Source organism: Chelonoidis abingdonii, chromosome 3, assembly GCF_003597395.2.
Source record: "Chelonoidis abingdonii isolate Lonesome George chromosome 3, CheloAbing_2.0, whole genome shotgun sequence".
Classification (NCBI taxonomy): domain Eukaryota; kingdom Metazoa; phylum Chordata; order Testudines; family Testudinidae; genus Chelonoidis; species Chelonoidis abingdonii.
The window spans coordinates 108,431,779-108,457,328 of record NC_133771.1 but is presented as its reverse complement, the minus strand read 5'-3'; the positions used below and the strand labels follow the sequence as shown (position 1 = coordinate 108,457,328).

The following is a 25,550-nucleotide window of genomic DNA, read 5'->3' as shown; positions in this document are numbered from 1 at the left end:
TTCCCTCCAGTGGCTCAGAGCAGGACGCCGGAGAGAGGGAAGGGAGGGGGGATTTTTCCCTTACCGGTAGACTCAGATTTCTGAGTCGTGGGGGGTCTTCCCAAAGGAAGTTGGGGAGGCCACACAGGGGGTCTCCCAAGGAGTATTTGGGGAACCCAGGCTGATAAGAGCCTAAATCTTATCTGGTGGCAGCGAAGTAAAATCCAAGCTGGTAGTGAGCTTGGGGGAGGTTCAGGTAAGCACCCAGATTTTGGACGCTAAAGTCCAGATCTGAGACAGACGTTTACCACACCTGGTCATAAGCGAACTGCTAATTTAGAAAAAATAAAAATCTTATGGGCAGCTTGTTCTATAATTGTGCACTATATTATTTCTTGACCTTTCTCTGAATAACTGGTATTTGCCACTGTGAGAGTAGGATACTGGACCAAATGGAAGATTGACTAGATACAGTATGGTGATTCATTGTTCTTAGATTCGTGTCAATTAAGGACTCTCTTTCTTTTTTGATGACTGCTTTCATGCTGTACGAGCTGGAGTTTACGAGTAAAGTGGACGTTTTTTGGTCTGCCCTAGGGGGAGTGAGAAACAGTAATAGTCCAACCTGGCATTGACAAAAAACTTAAGCCAACCATGATTTTGCTGATATGTTATTTTATGTAAGAGAGTGGTCCTTTTGGATTCTGCCAAATTCTGGTGGATACACTAGGCTTGCAAGAACTTCTTGTTCTATTGCAGATGTTCCAAATGCTTGGTCGCTGGAGTGATCATCATATGTAATTGTTTAGATAGATGTTGTCAGTCAGAATTGGAATCAGTTTTGTTCTAGCTTTTTACCTTTCCTTTTTATCTGCTGTAGTTTGTCAGTGGATCATGGTGATCTGTGAGGGTTTAGGAAAGAGGAGAGCTTTGGAGTCAGAGTATAGATGACTGAGGAGAACAAAGGTCTGTAGTTTCACTAAACTGTCATCGTGTTAGTCTTGCAGCTTGACTCTTTCTCCTTCTCATTCTGGATCCAGGAGTAGAGCTGATCTAAATTTTCCAGTGAAATGCTGATTTGATGGGCTTGAAATGTTCGACCCATGGGAACCCTGCAGGGATTCCTGGTGAGCTCCCGGAGACCCCACTGATTCCGTGGTCCAAAGCTCGGGGGCAGACCCACCATGCCTGGGCTTCCAGGATTTTCAGACACTCTGCTGTGGAGCCAGGAGCCTGGCAGTCCTGACACTCCTAGGGGATCCAGCTCTAGCTATGGCTCTCTGGACTTCCAGGCACTCAGCTCAATGACAGGAAGTTGGGAAGTGTTAGGAGCACTGACTCTAGGTGGGGCTTGGCTCCTGGCTCCGCAGATGTGAGCCTAGAAGCCCTGAGGACCCTGGCTTCAGGTGATGTTCTCATGGCTTCCAGGCTCATACTTGCAGAGCTGGGAAACACCATGTGTTTCAGAATTGAATTTTTTTCACGTTTTTCTGTTTTCTGTTTGAACTAAATTGAATTTTTTCTTCAGTTGCTTTGGGTCAGCCCCCTCCCCCCCCACGCCTCTGTTTCTGCTTGAAGGAAAATCTAGCCAGACAGTAGATTTGCGCCATCTCCTAAACCTACTCCTACACTGGTCACCAGATTGAGTGTGTTCCCAGCTAAGTGCGTGGGGACAGAAGACAATCTGAGATTGCTCTCTGTGTGTTTGTCATCCATGAGATTTCCATCTCTGCAGTTTATTTGCATTGGGGCTGGGATGTTACCCCATCCCTCCTATTAACCAGACTTTGCCCCATTCTGGGGAAAAAAGCAGGTGTTTTCCTCTACTGTTTCTGAACTCTGGCTTCCCAGCTGCTGACAAATGAACATGTGTTCCTGAAATGACATTTTAAATTGCTTTGTGGTGAGGAATGTTTCATTTTGAGCGTGACATACAACAATGCTTTTTTGATGTGGCATTTTATAAACTGATGTGGAATTGCTTCATTCCCAAATGGAGAGCTCAGCATACCCCAGCAATGGAGGAGTGTATTGTGTATTCTTTCATGAAACATTGTGTTGAGTTTACAAGTAAATTGGAAGAGGCATTTTGCTTTCATCTGTATATGCGTCCATCAATATTATTATTTAGAAGCTGCCTGTTGGACCACAGTCTTTGAATGTTGATATTTGTGTGTTACGTTACAACAAAGCCATAACTTCTGTGCTGGCAAACAGGCTGCATTTCTCAATGCAGAACCTAGATGAGTCATTACTTGTATCCTATGAATCCGAGCAAAGAGATGTCTTAAATCATTATGCAACTTCCAATAGGAGAGAAGTTATGTAATGTGTTTAGCTCTTACTGCAAACTGGAATTGAGATTTTATTAATACCATGGCATTATGCTCCATTGTATTATTGTTGTTGAAGAAAAGAAAAACAAAACCATTTTCCTAGAGCTAAAAGAGTCAGTCCCTGTAGATGTCAAGGGTTTTTAAAATGGAATTCAGAACTTTCTGCCACAAGGTAAATTATTTCCTAGTTTAATAAGCCAAGGAAGAATATTAGAAATTTTCTATATGATTTATCAATTGCCTTTATATTTTTAGCAATTTGAATTACAGGAGATCACCTTCAGTCAGTCTCCTAATGAGAACTAATCTAACTTGTTCACTCTCCTCTGCTAAGATCAAGTGAGGTATCAGTTTAGTTTCTTAAATGTTCTTTATCAGGGGATAATATCCTGCCCTTTCCGTGGGATTTAAGGCTCTAATAAATCTTTTCTATTTCTGAGTCTCAAGCATTTTGGTAGTTCTGTACTGTACCCTAGTGTGACAACTATAGTCTTCCTTGAGGTATAATGTCCAGCTCTATATGTGCTACTGCAATCAGAGTAAAAGTTTGACTGTCCTGGATAAAAGTATAAATGCTTTTCTATCTCTGAGTCTCAAGCCACAGCTGGCTGCTGCAGCCTGGAGAGGGCACGTCAGTGCTTTAACATGGCTTGTGTGGTTGCGGCATAGCGCTGGGAGAGAGCACTCTCCCAGTGCTCTAAAAAACCTACTTCCATGAGGGGCGAAGCTCCTAGCGCTTGTACACTGTCTGCACTGGCACTGAAACTTGCAGTGCTCAGGGGGGTGTTTTCTTTCATATCCCGAGCGAGAAAATTGCTGCGCTGTAAAGTGCCAGTGTAGACTAGCCCTTAGTTTTCTCCAGAGGGGATCTAGTAAGTTAAGAGTGAAAAAGCCTCCATCCTGCCAGACCTATTAGCAAAACATTGAAACTGTTAAAGAGCCATGCAAGTGGTAATGAAGCCATTTAAGAGGCATTTGCCAACCCCCATGTATATACTTTCAGTATGGCTACATTAGAAATTTCAAAGCGCTGCCCTGGCAGCGCTTTGAAGTGTGAGTGTAGTCAAAGCCGCAGCGCTGGGAGAGAGCTCTCCCAGCGCTGCTTGTAAACCACATCCCTTATGGGTGTAGCGCCCCGCTCCCAGCGCTGCCACCCTGATTACACTGACACTTTACAGCGCTGCATCTTGCAGCGCTAAGGGGGGTGTTTTTTCACACCCTTGAGCGCAACAGTTGCAGCGCTGTAAAGTGCCAGTGTAGCCAAGCCCTCAGTTTCTGAATTTACTGACAAAACCAGTTGTGCATGACTGCAATATTTACTCAGAACATGTCAGTCTACAGGACCTTCGTTTTAAAATTTGCTTAAAAAATATTTCATTAGTCTGTTGCTGAAGATTATAAAATCACATCTCTAAAAAATCCTTGCTTAGATTTTTAGATGCACTGCTTGATTATTCATCTTTAGCCTTAAATGCGTGGATCTTCAGACATAGTTTTTTTAAATAAATCCTTCAGAAGACCACCCTTATCTAAAATACACATGCAAGCCCAGGCTGCTGTCAGGCATAGGGACACCAGTTTAATAATACTGCATAGGGCCCCATAAATCTTAAGGATGGCCCTGCCAGAGGAGACTGTAGGGGTGGCTAAAAGACTAGTGTCAGGGCGTTTACACCCAGTTTAGCACCTGGAAGTCTGTCTCTCTCACTGAGCTGGGAGATATCACGGTGACTCACAGCTCTGGGCACTCCAGCAAAGTGTTACATGATCTCATTATTTTTGCTTACTTTATAAATAATCATCTTGGTTGGCTCTGTCATCTGTTGTGTCTTTTCTGCTTTTTATTAAACTTTTTCATTCTGCGATGTTTTGGCTAGCATTTTTCCACACTCCACATTTATGCAGTTAATATAACTGAACTTTTATAAAACAGAACGTTGTTTCTAACCAATTGACAGGAACAGTGCCGCTGTCCATTGGATGAGTATGCGTTTTTCTTTAAAATATGCCTAAATACCATTTGTGTGTGTGTGTCATCTTGATAGAACACACACATGTGATTATGCAAATTTAAGGTCTTTTATTTTGTGTATTTTGGTTATTTGAGAAAATAATACATTAGTGGGACATAATCTACTCAAATTTGGCTCCAAATTTCTGACAGTTGGTTTTAAACAAAAATAATTCTTTTAGTTGGTGTCTACAACCCAAACTTTGCTATAGTGAGCATATGGAAATGAAATGGACTAGAAACAAAAGTGACCAAGTGGGTGAGAGTTATGGCTTTTATTGGACCAACGTCTGCTGGTGAGCGAGACAAGCTTTCAAGCTTATGCAGAGCTCTTTTTCAAGTCTCTCAACAACACAAGTTGGTCCAGTAAAAGGCATTCATTCACCCATCTTGTCTCTCTATTACCTTGAGACTAACAGGGCTACAGCAGTGCATATAAACAAAAATGAAACTGATCAGCATCCAAACTGAAAGTGTATTGGATTTTTAAAGGTCTTTTGATTATAATAATCTCAGGTGGTGGTATAGCACAGGTAAAGAAAGTTCTTTACAATGATTTTAACTTGTCAGTATTCCTTTAATATTTCTTTTCATCCAATGGCAGACAGAATCCTACATCTCTCCATATTTTGACTGCAGTAATCCTAGGTCGGTACTAATCCTGTTTTATCGCAACTACTTTCCTTCCAACCAAGGGCCACTAAGTGGGCTGTCTTCTGGCCCCATCAGCAAAAGCTAGCATCATTATTATTTTATTTGAATTAATTTGATAGTGAAATGATAAACAAGAGAAACATTTGTAAGTCTGCTTTCTAGAGTATGTGTCTAAGTTTCAAACCAGTTGGTGCCATTAAAATCTGGACATTGTACTGCTTACAGCTCATAAATGTATTGCAGTATGTGTTGCATTTCTTATTCTTAATGTTGGGAATACCAGAAACACTACTGGCAAGATAAATATTGTGTTGCCTTAACATTATGTTAGTTATACCTTCTGTCATACAGATACAGGGGTAAGGCTTTTTGAGCTGCTGAGCAGTGGTGATTACTGTTTTGGTACAATAAAAAGGGAGGATTAATAACTGAGCAGACCTGGTATTCTTTCAGTAAGACTGTACAAAGTTAAATCCCTCTCCAATCTTCGTTCCCCTTATACTACTTATGATCTGAATCCTTCACTATAGCCATGAAGTACCTGGTGCATCTGTGGAGGGGGAGCACAAAGCCATCTTTGCATTCTCCTAATCATGGGGCTGCCCCAGCACTAGGCCAGTCTCTGGCATAAACAAAAGCATCCTAAATGCTATTCTTATCCATGCCAGCTACCAACAGCCCCCATGCTCTGGCCATGCCCCCTGTGCCAGAGACTAGAATGAGGGTTCGGTGTAGGATCCAGACCAGCTCTGATCCATCAAAGGATCCTCCTACACAGGGCCAGAAGATTGAGAGAGAGAGCGCACATCTTTTTTTTGTTTTGTATTTGTACAGTGCCTAGCACAATAGGGCTCTGGTCCATGACTGTGACTCCTAGGCACTACCACAATCCAAATGATGACAATCTGCCAGTTGTAGAGCAGCACTGTGGTGGGAGGTAGGTGCAAAATGCTGCAGCATACTGCAGGATCTGGACCATTATTTCTTCTGTGTATACAAAGATGTAAACTGCAAAGAGGAATTAAAAGTGAGATAAGCCTGGAAATATAGGCCTCCACTAGCCAGCCTCTGTTAATAGCTTTTACTTTTTTAAAAATAGTATTCCATCTGGGAATTCCTCCTGACATGTCCTACTTCACTGCAGCTTCTAAAAATGTGCCATTCTCCAACATCACTAAAATCAGAAGCCTCATTGAAACTAGGTAGCAGTGATTCATTCTGGGGTATGGTCAGAGGAGCAGGAAGTGCCAGGAGGATTTCTGAGAGAAGAAAATATTTTTTTAATTGAGTTTCAGTATTTCTGTGATATATGTCCCCCACAGCCTGGTTAGTGAGGAGCATTCAGCATATGCATCTGACATTAAATCAGCTCTAATTACAACTTTGAAGTTCACCTTTAAATCAGTCAGCCAGCCATTTTGATGGCTGATGAAATTTACCTATTTTTAGCCACAGTTAAAGAAACAGTGATGCATTTTATTGTTAATGTTACAGAAAGGTGATCAGCCTCTAGGAGACAAAGAACGTAGTTTTTTGACAGCTGAGTTAAGTTGAAATTCTGTGAAGAGGAGAAGGCTTTTGCTGGTGTTAATCCTGTAAAGTCAAAATCGATAGAAAACTAGAAAAATACTAAATGCTAGAGAATTTCCCCTCAAATAATCTGCTCATCTAAGATGGCCGCGACAACAGGAAATATTGGAAAACAGCTGTAGATTGCCCTGCCTCTGCATCAGTGGCAAACCAAGAGCCAGACATGTCAGTTGGGAGGCAGCAGGCCCTACCCTATTTGTGTCAGAGCCATGGGAAAAGAAGTCCAGACTAAATGGGTGGTGGGGACCTGAGAAGCTCAGAGGACAGTGGAGACTGGTTTTTGTTTCCCACTGCTTCCTTCATGCAGTTTATGGAAGCTGTGAGCCCTCACATGCCCACTCCTCCTCCACACGGACCCTGCCACCAGTGCCCCTGCTGAGTATAAGCACACTCTGTTGTCTGTGTGCATCTTTCCAAACAGCAGGTAAGCAAAACATTAACAGAAACCAACAGTTTAAAATAAATTTAAAAAGTGCAGGTGACTTAGGAGTAAGTTAACCGCACCAAAATGAAATTAGGTTACTTTGACAGAACTGACTTGGTTCAAACTGACAGTATCCCTTTAAGACAAACATGTTGGCTGACAGTTTTCCTTCATTCCATTATGCTATAACTTCAGAACAAAGTACACAAATATGTGAGTTTCTAGGATTTGTCATTTTCTGTCACAGCTTTAATGCTATGTCCACATACTTTTTTGTATTTGATAGGTCATTTTAGAGGGGCTGTGAAGGGTGGTACTACTTCAACCAAATTTAAATACACTAAACATTCAGCTAAACTACAAAACATCCTTATGACCCCTAAAAAAGGCAGGTGAAAACATTAGAGACATTGTTCTCCTGTGAATATGATATCTTGTATTTGCCAAGCTAGTGTTTGTCAATATTGGAAGAGAGAAGGGTTAGGAGGAAGAATAATGGTCCAATTGTGTTCCTGTGTATAGTCTAATATAGTTATACTGGTTTGCATGCAGGCAATATCTATTAATAACTTCCTCAACCTTTGAGCCCTGCTTTTGTGTTCTTACCTTGCAGCCTTGTATCATATGACTTGATCATTCTACCTTATCCATAAGTTTGCTGCAGTCTTTAATGCAGGTTTGTTTGTTTTTCCCCTCTGGATTCAACATAAAAGATTCCACAGCTATTTTTTCAACATATAAGCATTGCTTGATGGAATCAGGATCATGAAACTTTCTCTGAAGGGGACCAATATTTGTGACATGATCTCATACATTGCCAATCAAAGTCTAAATATATTTGATGTGTAAATGTGTCTAATTCTTACACTAGAATGCAAACTGTGCACTTCTACCCAGGGTGCTATGGGAAGAAGTTTGTGAGAAGTCCTTCTGTGAAATGAAAAAAAAAAGGAAAATCTAATTAAGCTTTGAAATGTTGTTTAATTTTTGCATCCCTTGAAATATGAATATGTATCTCTATATGTGTTTCTAGATCAGTATTTCTTTCCATGGGGGCAGGGGGAGTATATATTTAATTTTAGCTGAGATACAGAAAATTTAGCCTTGTGTTCTTGTAAAAAAATTTCCTTTACACATCCAGGAAGGAGTGAAAGCAGTTGAGACAATGTTATTCTGGTGCTAATGAGAGTTAATTTAGGAACAATCACTGCTAAGGAATTAATGGGTTTATTTAGAAGTAGGGATAGATTGAGCCTGTTATGGGAAAAAAGTGTGGGTATATGCAAACATGAGGATAATTGTTTTCTAAGAGTAATTTAATGTAAATTACAAACCTAGCACTTACACTCACAATTGACAAGGCAAACCTACAATCAGCAAACTTCCTATTAAAATGAAGAAGCTATTTGTTTTGTGAGGATTTGGGGGTTTTGTGGTTAGTGGAAAGAGGTAACTTTTTAGTTGTTGGTTTAAAAGGTTGTTTTTGTCCACTGTAGTTGTAATTTCCTTATTATTCTGAACTCTTATTTTTATGTGCCTTCATAACCTATTATCCAGGGGTGGCCAAACTTACTGACCCTTTGAGCTGCATATGACAGTCTTCAGAAGTTTGAGAGCTGGGATGCACCTGCCAGGGCTCGGGGTTTCAGCCCCACTCCTGCTGAAGCCCTAAGCCCCAGCGTGTGATGCAGGGAGTTCAGCACATTGGACCACCAGGCACCCTCCCTGCACGGCAGCTGCTGGAGTTGGCAAGCTGGGAGCTGCGACTGTGGGGAGACGCAGCAGCAAACAGCTGGGAGCTGCAGGGGGAGCCACTGCTTTTGTTGCTGCTTCTCCCAATGGAGCTACAGCAGCAGCCCCTCCCTGCAACTCCCAGCTCTGCGTAGAGGTAACACCTGGGAGCTGCACAGGGCTGGCTCTAGCCATTTCGCCGCCCCAAGCGCGGTGGCACGCTGCGGGGGGCACTCTGTCGCTTACCAGTCCCGCAGCTCTGGTGGACCTCTCGCAGGCGTCCTTGCGGAGGGTTCACTGGTCCTGTGGCTCCGGTGGACCTCCCTCAGGCGTGCCTGCGGATGCTCCACCGGAGCCGCGGGACCAGCGGACCCTCCGCAGGCACGCCTGCGGGAGGTCCACCAGAGCCGCCTGCCACCCTCCCGGCAACTGGCAGAGCGCCCTCTGCGGCATGCCGCATCAAGCACATGCTTGGCGTGCTGGGGCCTGAAGCCGGCCCTGGAGCTGCAAGAAGCGGCCGCTGAGGGTAAGAGGAGTGTGTGCCTGGGGGGAACATGACTCAAGCTGTTGGGGTGGGCGAACCTTTCAGTTGTGCCCCTTTCACTCTCAGCAGGCACCAGTTGTTTCGGGCAGAAGCCTCTAGACCCCATGCCCCGCCCCTACCACAGGGCAGAAATCTCAAACTCCCCTCCCCTGTCTGCTAGGTGGAGAATGCGGGGGAGAGTCGGGGGGGCTCCGCAAGCCTCACTTTAATTGTAAAAGAGCCACAGGTGGCTTATGAGCTGTGGTTGGGCCACCCCAGCTATAAGTAGTTGCTGCTAATGTACGTTTCTTTCATTTGGTGACTTTTCAGCCCTGAGAATTGTTATAAGGATTATTGTGATCTTTGAGTTTTGTTATATCTTCTAAGGATTTACATATTCTGTTGTTTAAATGCCCTATCCCTAGGGGCAGAGGCAAGTGATAGTGTTGCTAGCAAGACGAATGGGAATTCAGTGTCCACCCAGCAGTGGCTGGAAAGTGTATATGGGAGTGGAGGCTTTACCCCAGGACTTCACAGAAATTTTTTTTCAGCCTCTGGCTCCCAGAAAACGTAACTTAAAAGTTCAAATACATCATTTCCCTTACTCTCCCAGAGATCACAGCTGGCCAGTTTTCTTACTACAACCTCCATAAACAAAAAGTATCCTCAGGAAGTCTAGTTATCTGCTTAAAATCGTACTGGGGAAGGAGGACTACTCCTGCTTCACTCTTAAAGGACAATTATCCATCATTTTCTGCCTTGCTCTGAAGTATTTTTTTTCCCCTCTTCACAAAAGCTACATTTATTTAGTTTAATATGTACTTTAGTGGGAACATCTAGGTAAACATGTCCAAAGACAAACTTCTTCCTTCTCCCATGATCCTCATTTTTTCTGTGAATGTGAGCCTGAAAGGATACACATACAGGATAACCCAGACTATTGCCACTATGACTTAATCACATGATGGAGCTAAGGTACCAAGTAATGTACCAGAGACATTGGCAAGGTTCCCCTCTGCCCCCATTAACTTTCTTGGCCTTCCAGAAGTACTTTCAAGAATACCAAATTAAAGTTCTCTCTCTCAAACAATGCACATAGTGTTGCCATTGAACAAGCCCCAGGCACAAGGGATGAGCCAACTGATCTTGGAAGCCGTGAAAGTCTCTTGTAAGCACGCAGTTGGAAGCCTATCTTTAAATGCTGATTAAATGAAAGCCAACACAGGCAGGAAGAGATGGAACTTTCAAATGGGAGTTGTACTTCTAAGTCCTCTAAGTGCTTTTTAAAATCTTTGCCACGTTCCAAGGAGATTAGAAGCTTAATTCAGATAGGTTTCCATCTGATGTGTGCAAAAGCTTTGAAACAGTGGTGAAAATGAGCCACTTGAACTCAGATTTTGAATCCTGGTACTGCTGAGGTTCTTCAACTTGTTCAAGAATTGCAGAGCAAGTAAATGGATTATCTTTTTTTATTTTTTATTTATTTATACAATACCATAAGCAACCAAGGTACTGTACAGAAATATAAATCAAAATCTTTCTCTTTTGGCGATCTCAATCTAAATTAGACACAGTGCAGTCACACAGCAATGCATGAAAAGGAAAGAATCTAGCTTCTCTCTTAATTGGACAGCAAGAGAAACTCAAAGTTTATAACAAATAAAGATCGAATAATTTGTTTTTGTTTTGTATGCATCTCCGTAAATTCCAGTTCTCTTTTAGAATAAGAATAAGGAACTCTTTTTGTCTTCCTTCAGACCATTCTCAAGACCCATTTCTTCTGTGACATCAGCAAGTAATTAGCAACTACGTAACGATAGGTTGAAAGGGGCAATCAGAACTAGTTCATGTATACTTGTTTGTTCATATTAAAAAATATAAATGTATGTCATATTTTGATCGTGTCCCTCCATACCCTTGCCATCTTCGATAGTCCCTGGCTACAGCATTTACAGATGTCATAAGCATTTGTACAGAACAATGATCTTGAGTTTATAGATTTTGATGTCAGAAGAGACTATTATGATCTTCTAGTTTGACTTCCTGCATAACAGGCTCAAGAAGCTCATCCCAGTAATTCCTGCATCTAACCCATAACTTCTGTTTAGCTATAACATCTCTGAGTGGGGCATCTAAGCACTACTGCAATAGAAGTGAGACCTAAAAATAGGGGAGACAGTGGAAGTCTCTGACTCTGAAGTAAAGAGTAGCAGCTTCACTAGAAGTAATGAGTTACAAGAAGTGATTTACGGACTGAGGATGTAAATAGAACGTTGCATTCCCGTTATTACAGGACAGCATTAAAAACAATGAATTTAGGCCAGGAGAGGACAAAATTATCATTGAAATAGGAAAAAATGACTGTTAAAATTGCACTGTGGTGGTCCCTGTTATCGTGTCTCAATGATTTCCAGTTCAGACATGTTTAATTTAAAAAGATTTTCTGTCAGTCCTACAAACTCAACCTGACTTCCTAGGGTCAGGACAAGTTACTTCTGTCTTCTGTGTCCTCCCCAGTAACAACAGTTATGCAGGCCCAATTGTGCCCTTAATGACACCTGTGCAACTCCACAATCTCCAAATTATGCCCATAATAATACCTGTGTATCCTCATTGCCTTTGGTGGGTTTGCAGAGGTGTACACAATTTAGTAATTATTCTGTTGTTGAGTCAAGAAGGAATAGCATCTAATTTGGTGTCTCTTAACTGTGTTGGCTTTTCACTGTTAACAAATAAAAACAGAAATACCGAGATTTGTCAGTAAAGTAAGCCAGTATGACTCTGAATCCACAAAAGATCCAATTTAGTGAGTAATATGATAGTGTTTTTCAGGGGTGCTGGAACAATTTGTGGAGTAGGGGGTGCTGAGAGCCATTGAACCAAACTGTAAACCCTGTATATGATGGAAACTACTTCAGGGTAGGGGATGCTGCAGTACTCCCAGTATCCTACTTCCAACTCTTATGCTGTTTTTGCATGAACAATTTTCAGAGTAAAATCACGCTAAGCTAGAAGTAGGTAGCAGAGTATGGCTTAGAAGAGGGGGCAGTAGGTATTGACAGAGATGTGGACTACAAGTAGTCCAAAGCAGAACTGTACAGGGCTTTGAAGACGAGGAATGGAAATTGAATGTGATAGAGAAAAAGACAGGGAGCCATGAAAGACCTTGGAATAAGTGAACACAAGAGTCATCTGTAAAAGCTCAGAGAATCCAGGATAACCATCTTAATTGTTCCATAATACTTCTTGTGGACATGGCTTCAGGGTCTAATGAGCCATTCCGTACTCTGTGCACTTACCTATCCAGATGAGACATTCTCCATCAGGGCCTGTTAATAAGCTTGTCAGTACAAACAGAAGAAACTCTCTCTTAGGTGGTCCTTTGACGTCAGTGAATGTCAATGTTGAAGTCAACCAGCAAAGACTTCCGTTCATCTTGGGGACGAAAAAGGGGCTGCAGTATTTACTCCATTATTATTTTTTCTCCCTACTTCAGAATCAGATTTTTTTTTTTTCCAGAGGAGTTTAGACAAATGCCTACATGCTGTGTCCCAAAAGTATCTTATCAGCCTACTGGAAGACTCATGACAGGATGGTTTTCTTTCCCAGATGCTGTCCCACTATCAAGATTATTTGAAGTAGATCAGTTTGTAAGAATTAAAGATATTATCTCCACCCTATTGATGTGGACTTAGATTTTACGGAGATTGGCCCTATATATATACCATAGATAGATAAACAGACAAAATGTGGCTTCATGTCTTCGATTCTTATTAGAATCTGTTCATGAGACCCTCAAGCGTGTGAAGAAACTACATATAGGTGGCTAAACCCACATATCTCAAAAATGTGCCAGATTAAATGTACTCATTACAATAGCAACTGTTTCCTCTGTGTTGAGTTAAGAGATAATGTATTCGTAGGTCTATTTTTGCATACCTTCTGTTATGTCCAAAGACTGCAGTAAAGATAATTGAGCTTGTTGGTCTGTGGGTTATCCACTCTTGCCACTCTGCTATTCAACTGCTTATTCCAACCCAGAGATCCAAGCTAGTATAGAAAAAGAATCTATTTTTATGTCCTGCAGATTTGTATTCTGCTGAGTCTTGTATGCTATTTTGCATCTACAAGTGTGAGATATTTTTGAGCCTGTTCATATCAATGTTAATCTCACAGCTGTAGAATTTATTGTAGATTAAATTATTCCAGTTTAAATGTCTTTGTACAATTTCTGTTCTTGACTTGCTATGTTTTTGACCTCATCCTTGCAGTAGAATGATCTGATTGCTTGTGACAGTTGAGCAAATATCATTCCTATTCAAAACAGTCCCTGCTATTTTGCATATACAGTGAGATTATATGTTTAAAAGAAGGTGCCACCCATTTTTCTCTGCAGTGTTTGAAAAGCTGTTTTCATCCAGCAGAGACTCCAGGACTGAAACGTACTTAAACAATAATTTCGTTAGCTGTAGATCTTGAGGAGGAGGGAGAATAAACGTGCGCGTGCACACAAAATTTAGAATGCAAACATGATTTGTTGCTGGCAGTTCTCGGAAAACTTTCAGGGAGATGATGGTGATGAGCAAAAGTAATAGAATTATCATAACAATCAAAAGTCACAGCTGTTTTCAACTTGTAAATAGTTTTTATTCTTTTGGTATCCGTTTGTAACTAACAAAAATAATTAGGTATGTGTCGCATTACCATCCTGGGACAAACTTTTGGGCAGACACTTTTAATTACATTTAAAAATGGTCTTTTCTTACCTAGAAGGAGAACCTCCTGACCCCCTGGGAAATTAAAGCTCTTTCTGACAACTCAGTGGGCTGCCTCCATGTTATCAATGAGCTCCTATTCTTTATGAGCCTCCCACACAATTATAAATAACATTTGTTGCAGTATTACCTTCATGTACAGACACACACAGACATACGTATATGTGCTCATCAATATGCAGAAAGTTCTGAAACTGTCAAATGTCATGGATATTTAAAAAATAAGCAAATGGAAATCCTGGGATCTGTAACTTTCATGACAGCTGTAGGAAAAGTCCATTCTTCTCAGATTGTAACAGTTTAAAGCAGACCCCATTTTGGGCCTACATTCTGGATGGGACAAATATGAACAGGCAGTTGATTGTGCAGAGTTAAGTTCAACTCCATTGCACATTCGGTTCAGTGAATGCCTCTGAAACAAGCTGTTGAGGACTTTCCAAGACCAGTGATATGTAACAAGTTAAGGCATGGTCACCTTAGTTCCTGATTCTCCAATGGCTAATTTGTTACCTCGTAGAATAACAGGTAGCTGTTGACATAGATCTGATCTTAAGGGCCAGTCCAGCTCCCACTGAAGTCAGGAGGAATTAGATGAGGTCCTAAGACTGCGATGCCAACCACTTTATTATACTCAGGGCTGGTGCAACCATTTAGGTGACCTAGGCAGTCACCTAGGGCGCTAAGATTTGGGTGGGGACAGCATTTTCTTTGGTGGTGACCGCGGCAGCCGGTCTTTGGCCACCCTGGTCACCGCTGGCATTTAGGTGGAGGGAGCTGGGACAGGGGAGCACGGGGAGGGCCGCCTGCAGCAAGTAATGAGGGGGAGGGGCGGCATGCAGGGGAACTCCCCACCCCAGCTCACCCCTACCCTGCCTCCTCCCCAAGCTCACCGTGGCTGCTTCTCTTCTCCTGCCTCCCAGGCTTGCAGCTCCTAAGCTGATTGGCGTTGCAAGCCTGGGAGGCGGGAGAAGTGAAGCAGCAACAGCGTGCTCGGCGTGGAGGTGGGGCAGAGGTGAGCTGGGCGGGGGGGTGCCTTGGCGCGGAGGGTGGTGGGTGGAAAACTGCTGCAGGAGGAGGGCACCTCAGGGCTGGGGGGGAGCTGCCGCTGGAGGGGTGCCTCGAGGGGGTTCGGGGACGGGGGAGGGCGCAAGGTGGAAGTTTCGCTTAGGGTGCAAAACATCCTTGTACCGGCCCTGAATATACTAGGGTACTATATTAACCCCCCGTTATCCTGCAGGTAGATAAACAGTGGGCAGGTGATTGGGGTTAATATTCTTTTAGAATTGAATGGATGCAGAAAATTATCATGTATTATTATCGAATTGAATCTCGCACCTTCATTATTTATTGCTAGTGGGAATCATGAGTAGAATTGTTGGAAATATTAACAATGTAATCTGAAACCAGACCAAATTAGCCTGGTTTCAGCCTTTATTGAAACACAGAATTCCGTCTACATTTGTCACGTGTTTAAATTGCGTAAATTTGCTTCTCACATCTAGAGTGATCCCTAGTTTTGCATGGAACCTATGTCAAGCTTAGCTTTGTTGTGAAGTGTTATCACCTGAGGCTTTTAGATAAACAAAGGCCTGTTGCTTTCACAGGACTTGGCTACACTGGAGAGTTGCAGCGCTGGTGAAGGGGTTACAGCACTGCAACTCACTCTGTGTACACACTTACAAAGCCCAGCCAGCGCTGCAACTCCCTGGCTGCAGTGCTGGCTGTACACCTGGTCTGATTGGGATGTAGCGATTACAGCGCTGGTGATGCAGCGCTGCTCATCAGGTGTGGACACCAACAGCGCTGTTGTTGGCCTCCAGGGTATTAAGAGGTATCCCAGAATTCCCGTCCACAACAAACCGGAAGAATGGCTGAACGACCAGCTCTAAAAAACAAACACAGCTGCTCTTTGCTCCAGCGAGCGAGTGAGCCGAGGAAGGGGAATTGCTTTGGAATGTTCACAGCTGTTTGTTTGAGGGGAGAGGGGAGTCCATGTTGAGCAACTGCTTATGTGGTCTGAAGGCTATTTAGGAGTGCATAATTTGCATTTAGTGAATAAGAGAGGGATGGGGGAAGGGTCAAAACTTTTAAAATGATTGAAGGTAGCTGTTGTGTATCTTCTAGTCCTTAGAACTTGCAAGGCAGGGAGCTGAGAACAGCTGCTAGTGTTTGCTTGAGGAGAGAAACAGCAAGGCGGGGGCGGGGGGGGAGGGAGTCTGTCAGAGAAACTGCTTATCTGGTCTGAAGCCTTTTTGCTTTTAAGAGTGATTGAGAGAGGGGTGGGGGAAATGGCCAGAATTTGCAAGGCAGGGAGCTGTCACAGTGTCTGCTCCAAAAATCCATTCTCTCTGTCTCCCCCATGGTCCCTGTCACACTCCACCCCACCCCCCTCTTTTGAAAAGCACATTTCAGCCACTTGAACGCTGAGATAGCTGCCCACAATGCACCACTCCCAACGGCGCTGCAAATGCTGCAAATGTGGCCACACTGCAGCGCTGGTAGCTGTCAGTGTGGCCACATTGCAGCGCTGTTCCTACACAACTGTACGACCACAGCTGTAACTCCCAGCGCTGCACATTTCCAAGTGTAGCCAAGCCCACAGTTTCACTTTTGCAACTTAATGCAGCTGAGCATAGCTTTTTTGCCTGCAGTGAGACCTAGTGTATGAAACAGTAATAGGGATTGCCTCTAAGTGTGGGACACAATATGAATATTAGTTTGGGAATTTTAAAGTGGCATGGAATCATTTGCATAAGTCAAATTTTCTGAGACCTCAGTTTCATTATTTCCAGTTCTGATGTTGATATTATACAGTAATTGAAGTATGAGCACACAGGTTAGTGTGCAATCTAGGTAAATGTACTGTGGGCATTTAATAAAGCTTGGCTGGCACATATATATGATTTTTAAAAAACAAGTTGGTAAGTGCAACCAATCATGAGCAGCCTAGGCTGTCTGTTACAATTCTAAAAGGGACAGTATATTTACATTTTCTGTCTACTTTTCTTTTAGCTGCAAGAGAATCACTTTGGTTAGAAAAAGAAGAGAGGGCACGGCAGCATTATGAAAAACACCTGGAGGAACGCAAAAAGAAGTTAGAAGAACAGAGGCTAAAAGAAGAGAAAAGACGAGCTGCAGTAGAGGAAAAACGAAAGCAGAGAATAGAAGAGGACAAGGTAAGAGGACATTCCATACAGTCTTTCAGGCAACTTGCTCTCCACTAGATGATGTAGCAACAAATTGACCAATATGTCATTTAAAAATTAGCAGTAGGGTTGGAATGTGAGTCAAGGGTAATGTAGGGTACGTTGCAAAAGGAAGGCTTTTTTAACTTAACTTTTTTTTTTTTTAGCTGTGTCTGCACTGATACGACTTTTTATGGGTCACTCTGCAAAACTGATCTCCCCAGTCCAATAATATGTATGTTTAAAATACATCTGTGGCAAGGCACAGCAGAGCCAAAACTGACCTGAAAATCAAAATTTAAAACCCTGTAGAAAAATGAATTGTGGTACCTGTAGTATTGATGATAGGTTGCTAGTGATTCAGTGTAACCGTAGTTAAATACTAAGTGCCTAATTCAGAAACTGTCAGGAATGTGAGAGAGAGGATGACCAGACAGACAATATGAAAAATCAGGATGAGGGGAGGGAGTAATAGGATCCTATGTAAGAAAAAGACCCAAAAATCCTATAAAATCAGGACATCTGGTCACCCTAGGAGAATACAGTAAGTGTAGATTTAATAATAAATTTGTTTCCCCTTAACTGCATGATGAATGAGCTGGTAGCTACTTGCTGTGTGACCTATGGGCAAGTGAGCTCAGCCCTCTGCTTTCCCTCCCACCTTTTGCTTGTCTTGTCCATGTAGAATATGTCTACTGCAGTCAGAGGTGTGATTGCAGCTCATACGGGTGTTCCTGGGCTAGCTTTTATTTAGCTTGAATGACTAAAGATAGCAGAGAAGATGCCGCAGCACAGGCTGTACAAATGAGCCCAAGCCCTGGGTTGCTTGACAACACTGGGATTCATGCCATTGCCTCTTCACTGCTATTTTTAGCTGCGTAATCTAGACTACAGCTAGCAGAAGTATGTCTACCTGAGCGGCAGTCAAAACTCCGGTTGCAGCATAGACAGCCACTTAGATTGTAAGAAATTCAGAACAAGGACTGTCTCATGTACAGTGCCTAGCACAAGAGGGCACCAGTTTCAGTTAGGAGCTACTGTTATACAAATAATGTGTGCATTGTTACTGGTCTCAAGCAGACCTCCTGTTTTCACAGTTACATTTTTGTAATTACCAAAAGCCCTGCTTTGACGTTAGCTCAGTTCCTTGAGTGGAATTCTCATGAAGCACTGCCTATCAATTTGCATTTGACTCCAAGATGACCAGTACATTTTATCCAGGTGGAAATCAGCGTGCAGTGTGATGCGAATGTTTGTTAAAAACCTAGCAGCATCCAAACCTATTCATACGTTCTCCTATTGTGCTGCAGGAACGACATGAAGCTGTCGTACGCCGTACAATCGAGAGGAGCCAGAAGCCCAAACAAATGCAAAACAGGTGGTCCTGGGGAGGACCCATTCATAGAAGCAGCAGCATTAATAATACAGGTAAAGGGGGAGATCCAGTTTCTCATCCAAGCTCCTGGTCTGTATGATATACTTTGTTCCCATAAAGAGGAAGGGAATGCAGTGCTAATTAGTTCAAGTTCTTTATTCATGATCCTAGCATTGTTTTGAAGATGTGCACGTGTTTTAACTCTGTGTTTGGCTAAGGGGGAGCAAGGGGAAAATTCAGCTAAAGCTTATACATCACTGAGGAATTGACTAACCCTGCAACTCCATTGAATCTAAAACTGCTCACTTCTGCTGCTTTGCTAGTGTTTGTGTGCACTTATGTGTGTGTGCATGCACTGTGTCACTAATCAAATACAAGTTACTGCATGGAAGTGTTAGGTACCATAGGACAGCAAGAGAAAATTTATTCTAAGAATTTCTGGTGGAAATTATAAAATATGAATTTTAAGCTGAAAATACAAATAGGAAGGGAAAATGTTCTTTGAAACCTGCTGTACTATATTTAGTATCTTAGTTGGCAAAACAGGAACATAGAAGTTTGATGGATATTGAGAAATTGGAGGTGGGCAAAACATAAAGTGTAACAAGTTATAGGTTGAAGATCTATCGCATAACTGTCTTCTCTAAATGAAACTGCATTTACTGATTAATAATGTATATGTACCCTGTTAAGGTACACCTCAAACTGAAGAAGAGAATTCAGATGTGTCCTTGATGCATTTTTGCACCAGAAAATGGTGGATATATATTAGAAATCTATTCTTCCTTTAATGCATATGCTTTAATAAGTATTGCATTCTTTTATCTAGAAGGAAATAATGTGTTTACCAATCTGGTCACCAAAAAAGGACAAGAAATAGTCGGATTACATCTATTTTATTGTACTTTAAAATTCAATAAACAGTTATTTTTCCCTAAAATGTTCCTCTTCTCGCTTTGCTTATCTTTGTATAACTCATTTGCTTTTTATTTTTCTTTATTTTGAAAAATCATTTGTCTTGCATTCTGTCCCTAGGTTATTTTGTTGAGTCATCATTCACCTTTCTCGATTTAGCAGGCCTGGAGCACCACTTCAGATCTCTGGGTGGTGCTAGAAAACCTGGTACATAAATCACTGTGGTTTGTTGATTCCTCCATGTGTAGCTAGCTCCTCAAGAAATAGGACTAGTAACTACTTGGTGACCTCTAAACCAACATCACTTAGAGACAGTGCATGCTTAACATCATACTACATAGACTAGAACAGTGTTTTTCTAAGTACAGAGAAGTATTACTGACTGACTTAAAGGATTTGGCACAATTCACTAAACTACTATATACAGTGTACAGTAGATTGTATCATGTTGGTTTGGGTTAAATTTTACAAAGAATATTAACCATTTAAAAATGATCTTCTGGAATACAATGAGATCTAATTTGAGTACATATTTTGGGCGCTATTTTGGCTTTGTTTTACCTTTTGCATACCCTATGTGAAAGATATTTATTTATATTTATTCTACATCTCTTTTCAGCAGCAGGTCAGTTGCATTGGCTGCAATTTTGCTCAAATAATGTTTTAAAACATGTTAACACAACTCTAGCCATCAAATAGTCATTGGCCTATTCTACGTTGACAGGTTTTGTATGCAACTGACATTCACACAGAATTCTTCCAAGTGAATGGCATCCATTGAAGATTAGTCTTTACGGACTGCATGGATTTATGAGGGCTGGATGGCAGGACTGATTTAAGAGAGACTTTCTCGAGTAGATGCTCTTTCTGCTGTTGTTTCTCATCTCCAAAATGTTTCTTATGCTTTCTATACACATCCTCTGTGGCAGCTACAGGTGCATGCTGTTGGTGTAATGGCATACACTGTGTTCTCACATGACCAGAACAAGGTAGTAGGTCTTAGCTCTCCACTGCACCCATGCATAGGGATTGCTATTGGAGAGCTGGCAAGGAACATAGGCATTGCCATACTAGATCAGATGCAATGCCCAGTAAGTCCAGTATCCTGTCTCCAATACTGACTAGCAACAAATGCTTTGGAGGAAGGTGCAAGAAACCCCACGGTAGGCAGATGTGAGGTAATCTGCCCCCCATGAAGGTTTCATCCTATTCCCAGTGGTTAGAGAGTGTCTTTAAGCTCTGAAAGGTGAGGTTTTATCTTTTCCAATAATCTCTCAGTTAGCATTGATGATTCTGACTCTGGATATTTTTGTTATACATGTGAACATCCAGGCCCTCTTTGAATCCTGCTGAGATTATATAAAGCAAAAGATAAACCCAATTGCTCTGTGGCAGTGGATGAAAAATCTAATTTAAAAAAATCCTTTTCCTTTTCATCTCCAAGGCCTGTCCTCTATACTTCACCACTGGTATGAGGAACTCCTACACCAATGTTTAGTGGGGATTTTCATGCACAACCAGTTTGTCCACAACAACTATGTTTACATATATGTGAGTGGTAACATGAGTATCGAACGTTGATGTACTCAGTATAATGAAAGCATTACTCAAGCGTAGATAATCTCTGAGAAAATGTCCACGTCAATATTGTCAAGGTTATTTAGACATATAGACTTTGATTCAGCAAAGCAATTAAGGACCTGTTAAACTCCCATTGACTTCAGCTGGAAATCATTCTGTACTAAGGCCTAGATTTTTAAAGGTATTTAGGCATTACTACGTTCAGCATTGCAACACCTAGCTGATTTTGGAGCCTAAGTCTCATTTTCAGAAGGGATTTAGGGTGAATGAGGTAATAATATCTTTTATTGGAGCAATTTCTGTTGGTGAGAGAAACAAGCTGTTGAGCTACACCAAGCTCTTTCTCAGGTCTGTGTAGCTCAAAAGCTTCTCTCTCACCAACAGAAGTTGGCCCAATAAAAGATATTACTTCACCTACCTTGTCTCTCTAGTATCCTGAACAGACATGGCTACAACTACTCTTATTTGACTGTCAATGGGATTTTGGTTCCTAAGTGCCTAAATCCCTTTTGAAAATGAGACCTAGGCTCCTGAATTGGTTAGGTATTGCAACACTGAGTGCAGCAGTATTAAAGTGCCTAAATACCTTTAAAATCTGGGTCTAAGTGCTTTGCCACCTAATGATGAACTCATAGGCACTGAGTTTTTAATCTGCCCGGAGGTGTACCTCCTGGCTCTGCACAGGCTCCGCCCCCACCTCATCCCTTCCCCGCCCTGCTTCTTCCCACCCCTGCTGCACCCCCACCCCTTTCCTGCCTCTTCCTGCCCCATCTTTTCCCGCCCAGTGCTGTGCCCTCACTCCTCCCTACTTCCTGATGCTGCAAAACAGCTGATCCGTGGCAGGCAATAGGCACTGGGATGGAGTTGGAGGCGCTGATTGGCAGGCCTGCCAGTGGGCAGGAGGTGCTGGAGGACGGGAGAGGCATTGATACGGGGGCTGCCTGACCACCATTTTTTTCCCATGGGTGCTCATGCTTAATGTGCTTTGGTGAATTGGGGCCATAAGTCTAAGCAAGAGTGGAACTGAGTTTCTGCTGTTCTTATGAGTAATTGTCAGTTTCCCAAACAAAAATCTACCTTGGAAGAGATTTAATTCATGCACTCATTTTCCCCAAAAATATTTTGGAGCAGAGAATTCCTATACATTGCTTTTTTTGTCCTAGTTTCTCATTTTCTTCTGCTGTTGCCAACCTCTTTGGATTGTGTACAATCACTTTTTCAGTACTCTTGAAATATCTATCACATTCTTAGCAGGATGGGAGTGCTGATTTTGCATCACTTGAACAGGAGGTTGATGCAGTGTGACGCTGCGTTCTGAAAGCCACAAAACATAAAGAAAGGCAAAATAAAGCCCTTTCGTGTCACATACAAAGCATGTGTATTACAAATTTTTTTTAGTCTTCTACATAGCATTTATTTTCTTTGCCTATTAAATCACATACAGTTTAGGACTGACTAGCTGTGTCTTTGAACAGTGTAGGTGGAAAAATCACTTTCTCTGATATGGAGTATGCTACCTATACAGAACCCTTTGGCTTTGAGCCTTATCTTTGAATTCCTCTGATGCCCACCCTCATTTGTCTTGTGTGCTCGCTTTCTTCCTCCTCTACTTTGTCTTCTCTTTTTATATGTTCTGGATATTGGATCTTCTGGTTTGCAACAGTACCCTGCTGAATAGCATCTGTGATTCAAATGATGCGAAGGACTTTCTTGCTTTATAACCTGGTCTTGAAAAGATGGACCAGAGCATTAAACATGATACAGATTTCCTGTAATTTTCCATTTCATTTGAGCCTAGAGCAAAACCTGTCTGCAGGTGCAGTGAAGTGAACATTAAAATCTCATCTTGTTTATTAGCTACCCATTCAGATCTTCCATCTGAAACCTTGGATCACAGCTTGATTGAATGAAAAAAATCCAGGGTATCACTTTATTGACCTGCAATTAAAATGAAATAGTCTTGTGCCAAATCTTTAAGTCATCTGTAAAATGTCCGCTGAGAAGTCCTTTCTATTTTTAAAGTTTTAGTGATAGAGCAGAAATTCTCTAGTCCTATATTCTCCTCCCGTTAGTGTGCTAGGAAGTTGCATTATTGCATGTGGGCTGTCAATTAGCATTATCTCCATTTGTTTTAGATCCAGACAGGAGGTCTGTTTCAACAATGAACCTCTGGAAACATGTTGATCCAGTCATTAACAAGCGGCTCTCCTCCTCATCTGCAACATTACTAAATTCTCCAGACAGAGGTACAGTTAAAAGACAGAGAGAGAAAAGTGCTCTTTATTGATTCATTGTTTTTAACAATCTCAGCAGATACAGTAAGCATTTGTAGTCATTTTCTATTTAAAGAGGAATGAAAAGACTTCAAATGGTTGAAGGAAGTAAGTGAACATTCTCTTTGCAAGAAGAACTATGTTTTTAAAAGATCAGAACTTGCCTGAACGATTTCATTTAGCAAGTGATAAAAGCGGTGCTTCTGTCAGGTTTTTAGTAAATGAGTGGCAACTACAGAGACAACACATCTCTCCATGGCGCATGCAACCATTTTATTTTTATACATTTTTTTGTGTTGAGTCATGCTGCCCATTTTGCTTTTCATGTGTACTTTGGTTCCAATTCTTGAACTTCTGGAAACATGTTTCACAAAGGTTTTCAGTAGCAACTACATTCATGTTGCTGATTTATTTAAATTTAACTAAGCAGTTAGAAATTGCTCATACAACGTCTGTTTATTGATTTTCTATGTTCCTTTAGCTTTAGAAGGTTGCTCTGTTGGAAGAAATGCCTTGATATTTTCAGATCTGCAAACAAGATTAACAATCAGACTTTTAATCAACAGCACAACATGCAATATTAAATTGTGAGAATTTATAAGACAAAGTTCATCGTAAATAAGTTTCATAAAATAAGTTATTTTGATAACTTCATGTGAAAAGAAATGGACCAAGCTTTTTGACAAAATGTTCTATACAGGATCATTTCCCTTTCCCAGCAAAGGACAAAAGGGACATCCTGCATTTCATCCCAAATTTGAATTACTGTATATGAGCACAGAAAATATAATATATAGAGATATTTTAAAGAATACAGTTTGTTATATCGTGAAACTGATTGGAAAGCCTCTATCTGTATCTCTTTAACAAAATGTGATGCAGTGAGTTCGTTTGTACGCATGATTCTGTATATAATGTCTGTCTGTTTCTATATGTTTAATATTACACAACATATTGATAAGATTTGAGGGCAATAGCAGTAAACTCTTGCCTGTGGGTTAAAATAATTGCTGAAGCTGCTGATTTGGGGGGAAGTATGTCATGGTTTTAGAAAATTATGTAACTCCAGAACAATAGTTTCTTCCAACAGCTATTGAAACCCAGTCAGTATTAATTTCATTATCCTTTCAGATTTTTTGCGTTTACTGTTGCCATTCTTTACAAGTGATGGCTCAGTTTTGTAGGATGATGTTGAGGGGTTATAACAAAGCAGTAGTGGAATGTGCATGATGATTATGTGGAATATCACCCACTGTGCCTGTGGTCACAACTGATTGTATGAGTTTGTGGATAATAGAGCATATTCATTTCAGTCATCTATCTACTTTTCGAGCTGGTCTTAATGTTTTAAAAGGATTGAAAAGGCTAATACATTCTTTTCAGTGGGCTGGATAACAAGGCCACAGAACTTAACTGTGCAGAGATATCATGTAGCACTTTTGCAAAAGTTAGGACTAAGCTATATTATCCTCGTTAATAAATTATTAAAATAATGGAAACATGACTCTTCAAAAAGTGAGTTTTCACAGGACTCTCCAGACTTCTGATTGAGGTTTGTACAGTCCTTTGAGAATACAAAGAATTGTACATAGTCGTTGTCATAACCCGCCCCCCCCCTCGCACCCACCCACACACACACAGCATTTACCAACGGCTCCCACCTGGTGTTATCTCAGATATGACTTTCCTGTGCTAAGTATAAGGCAATACTGCTGTATCTCTGACACCACTGCGTGTTGTTGGCAAGCTGCTGGGAAATGTTGACTTTCCATTCGGAACCAGTACAAGTGCCAAGTATTACTGTTACTTCAGGATTTTCTTAAGGCACATGGTTTCTCAGTGAACCTGTGATCAGCGGGTGCCTTTATAGATCTGTTTGTGTGTTATTGCGTGCCTAGAGTATACAGTACATTACCCCAGGGTGGAGACATTTCACCTAATAAATCCTCCAGGCAAGAAGGTGTAGTCCTTCAGGGCTCAGGTGTGAATACTAGACTTCTTGGAATCACAGGGCTTGGCTACACTTGCAGTTGTGCAGCGCTGGGAGTTACAGCTGTCTTCGTACAGCTGTGTAGGGAAAGCGCTGCAGTGTGGCCACACTGACAGCTACCAGCGCTGCAGTGTGGCCACATTCGTAGCATTTGCAGTGCTGTTGGGAGTGGTGCATTGTGGGCAGCTATCCCACAGAGCATCTCATC

General features: G+C 41.7%; 1 protein-coding gene across 6 annotated transcripts in view; it reads left to right on the top strand.

Annotated features, from left to right (window-relative positions):
• MAP7 (microtubule associated protein 7) overlaps positions 1-25,550 on the top strand; it is a 180,842-nt gene that overhangs the window by 111,181 nt on the left and 44,111 nt on the right. For 4 of the 6 annotated variants that reach the window (XM_032770116.2, XM_032770108.2, XM_032770099.2 and 1 more), the window contains exons 4-6: positions 17,036-17,199; positions 18,519-18,636; positions 23,215-23,325. In XM_032770116.2, coding sequence (XP_032626007.1) covers positions 17,036-17,199; positions 18,519-18,636; positions 23,215-23,325 — 393 coding nt within the window. The remainder of the gene's footprint in view (positions 1-17,035; positions 17,200-18,518; positions 18,637-23,214; positions 23,326-25,550) is intronic. The other 2 variants (XM_032770133.2, XM_032770124.2) reach the window with 1 other exon arrangement.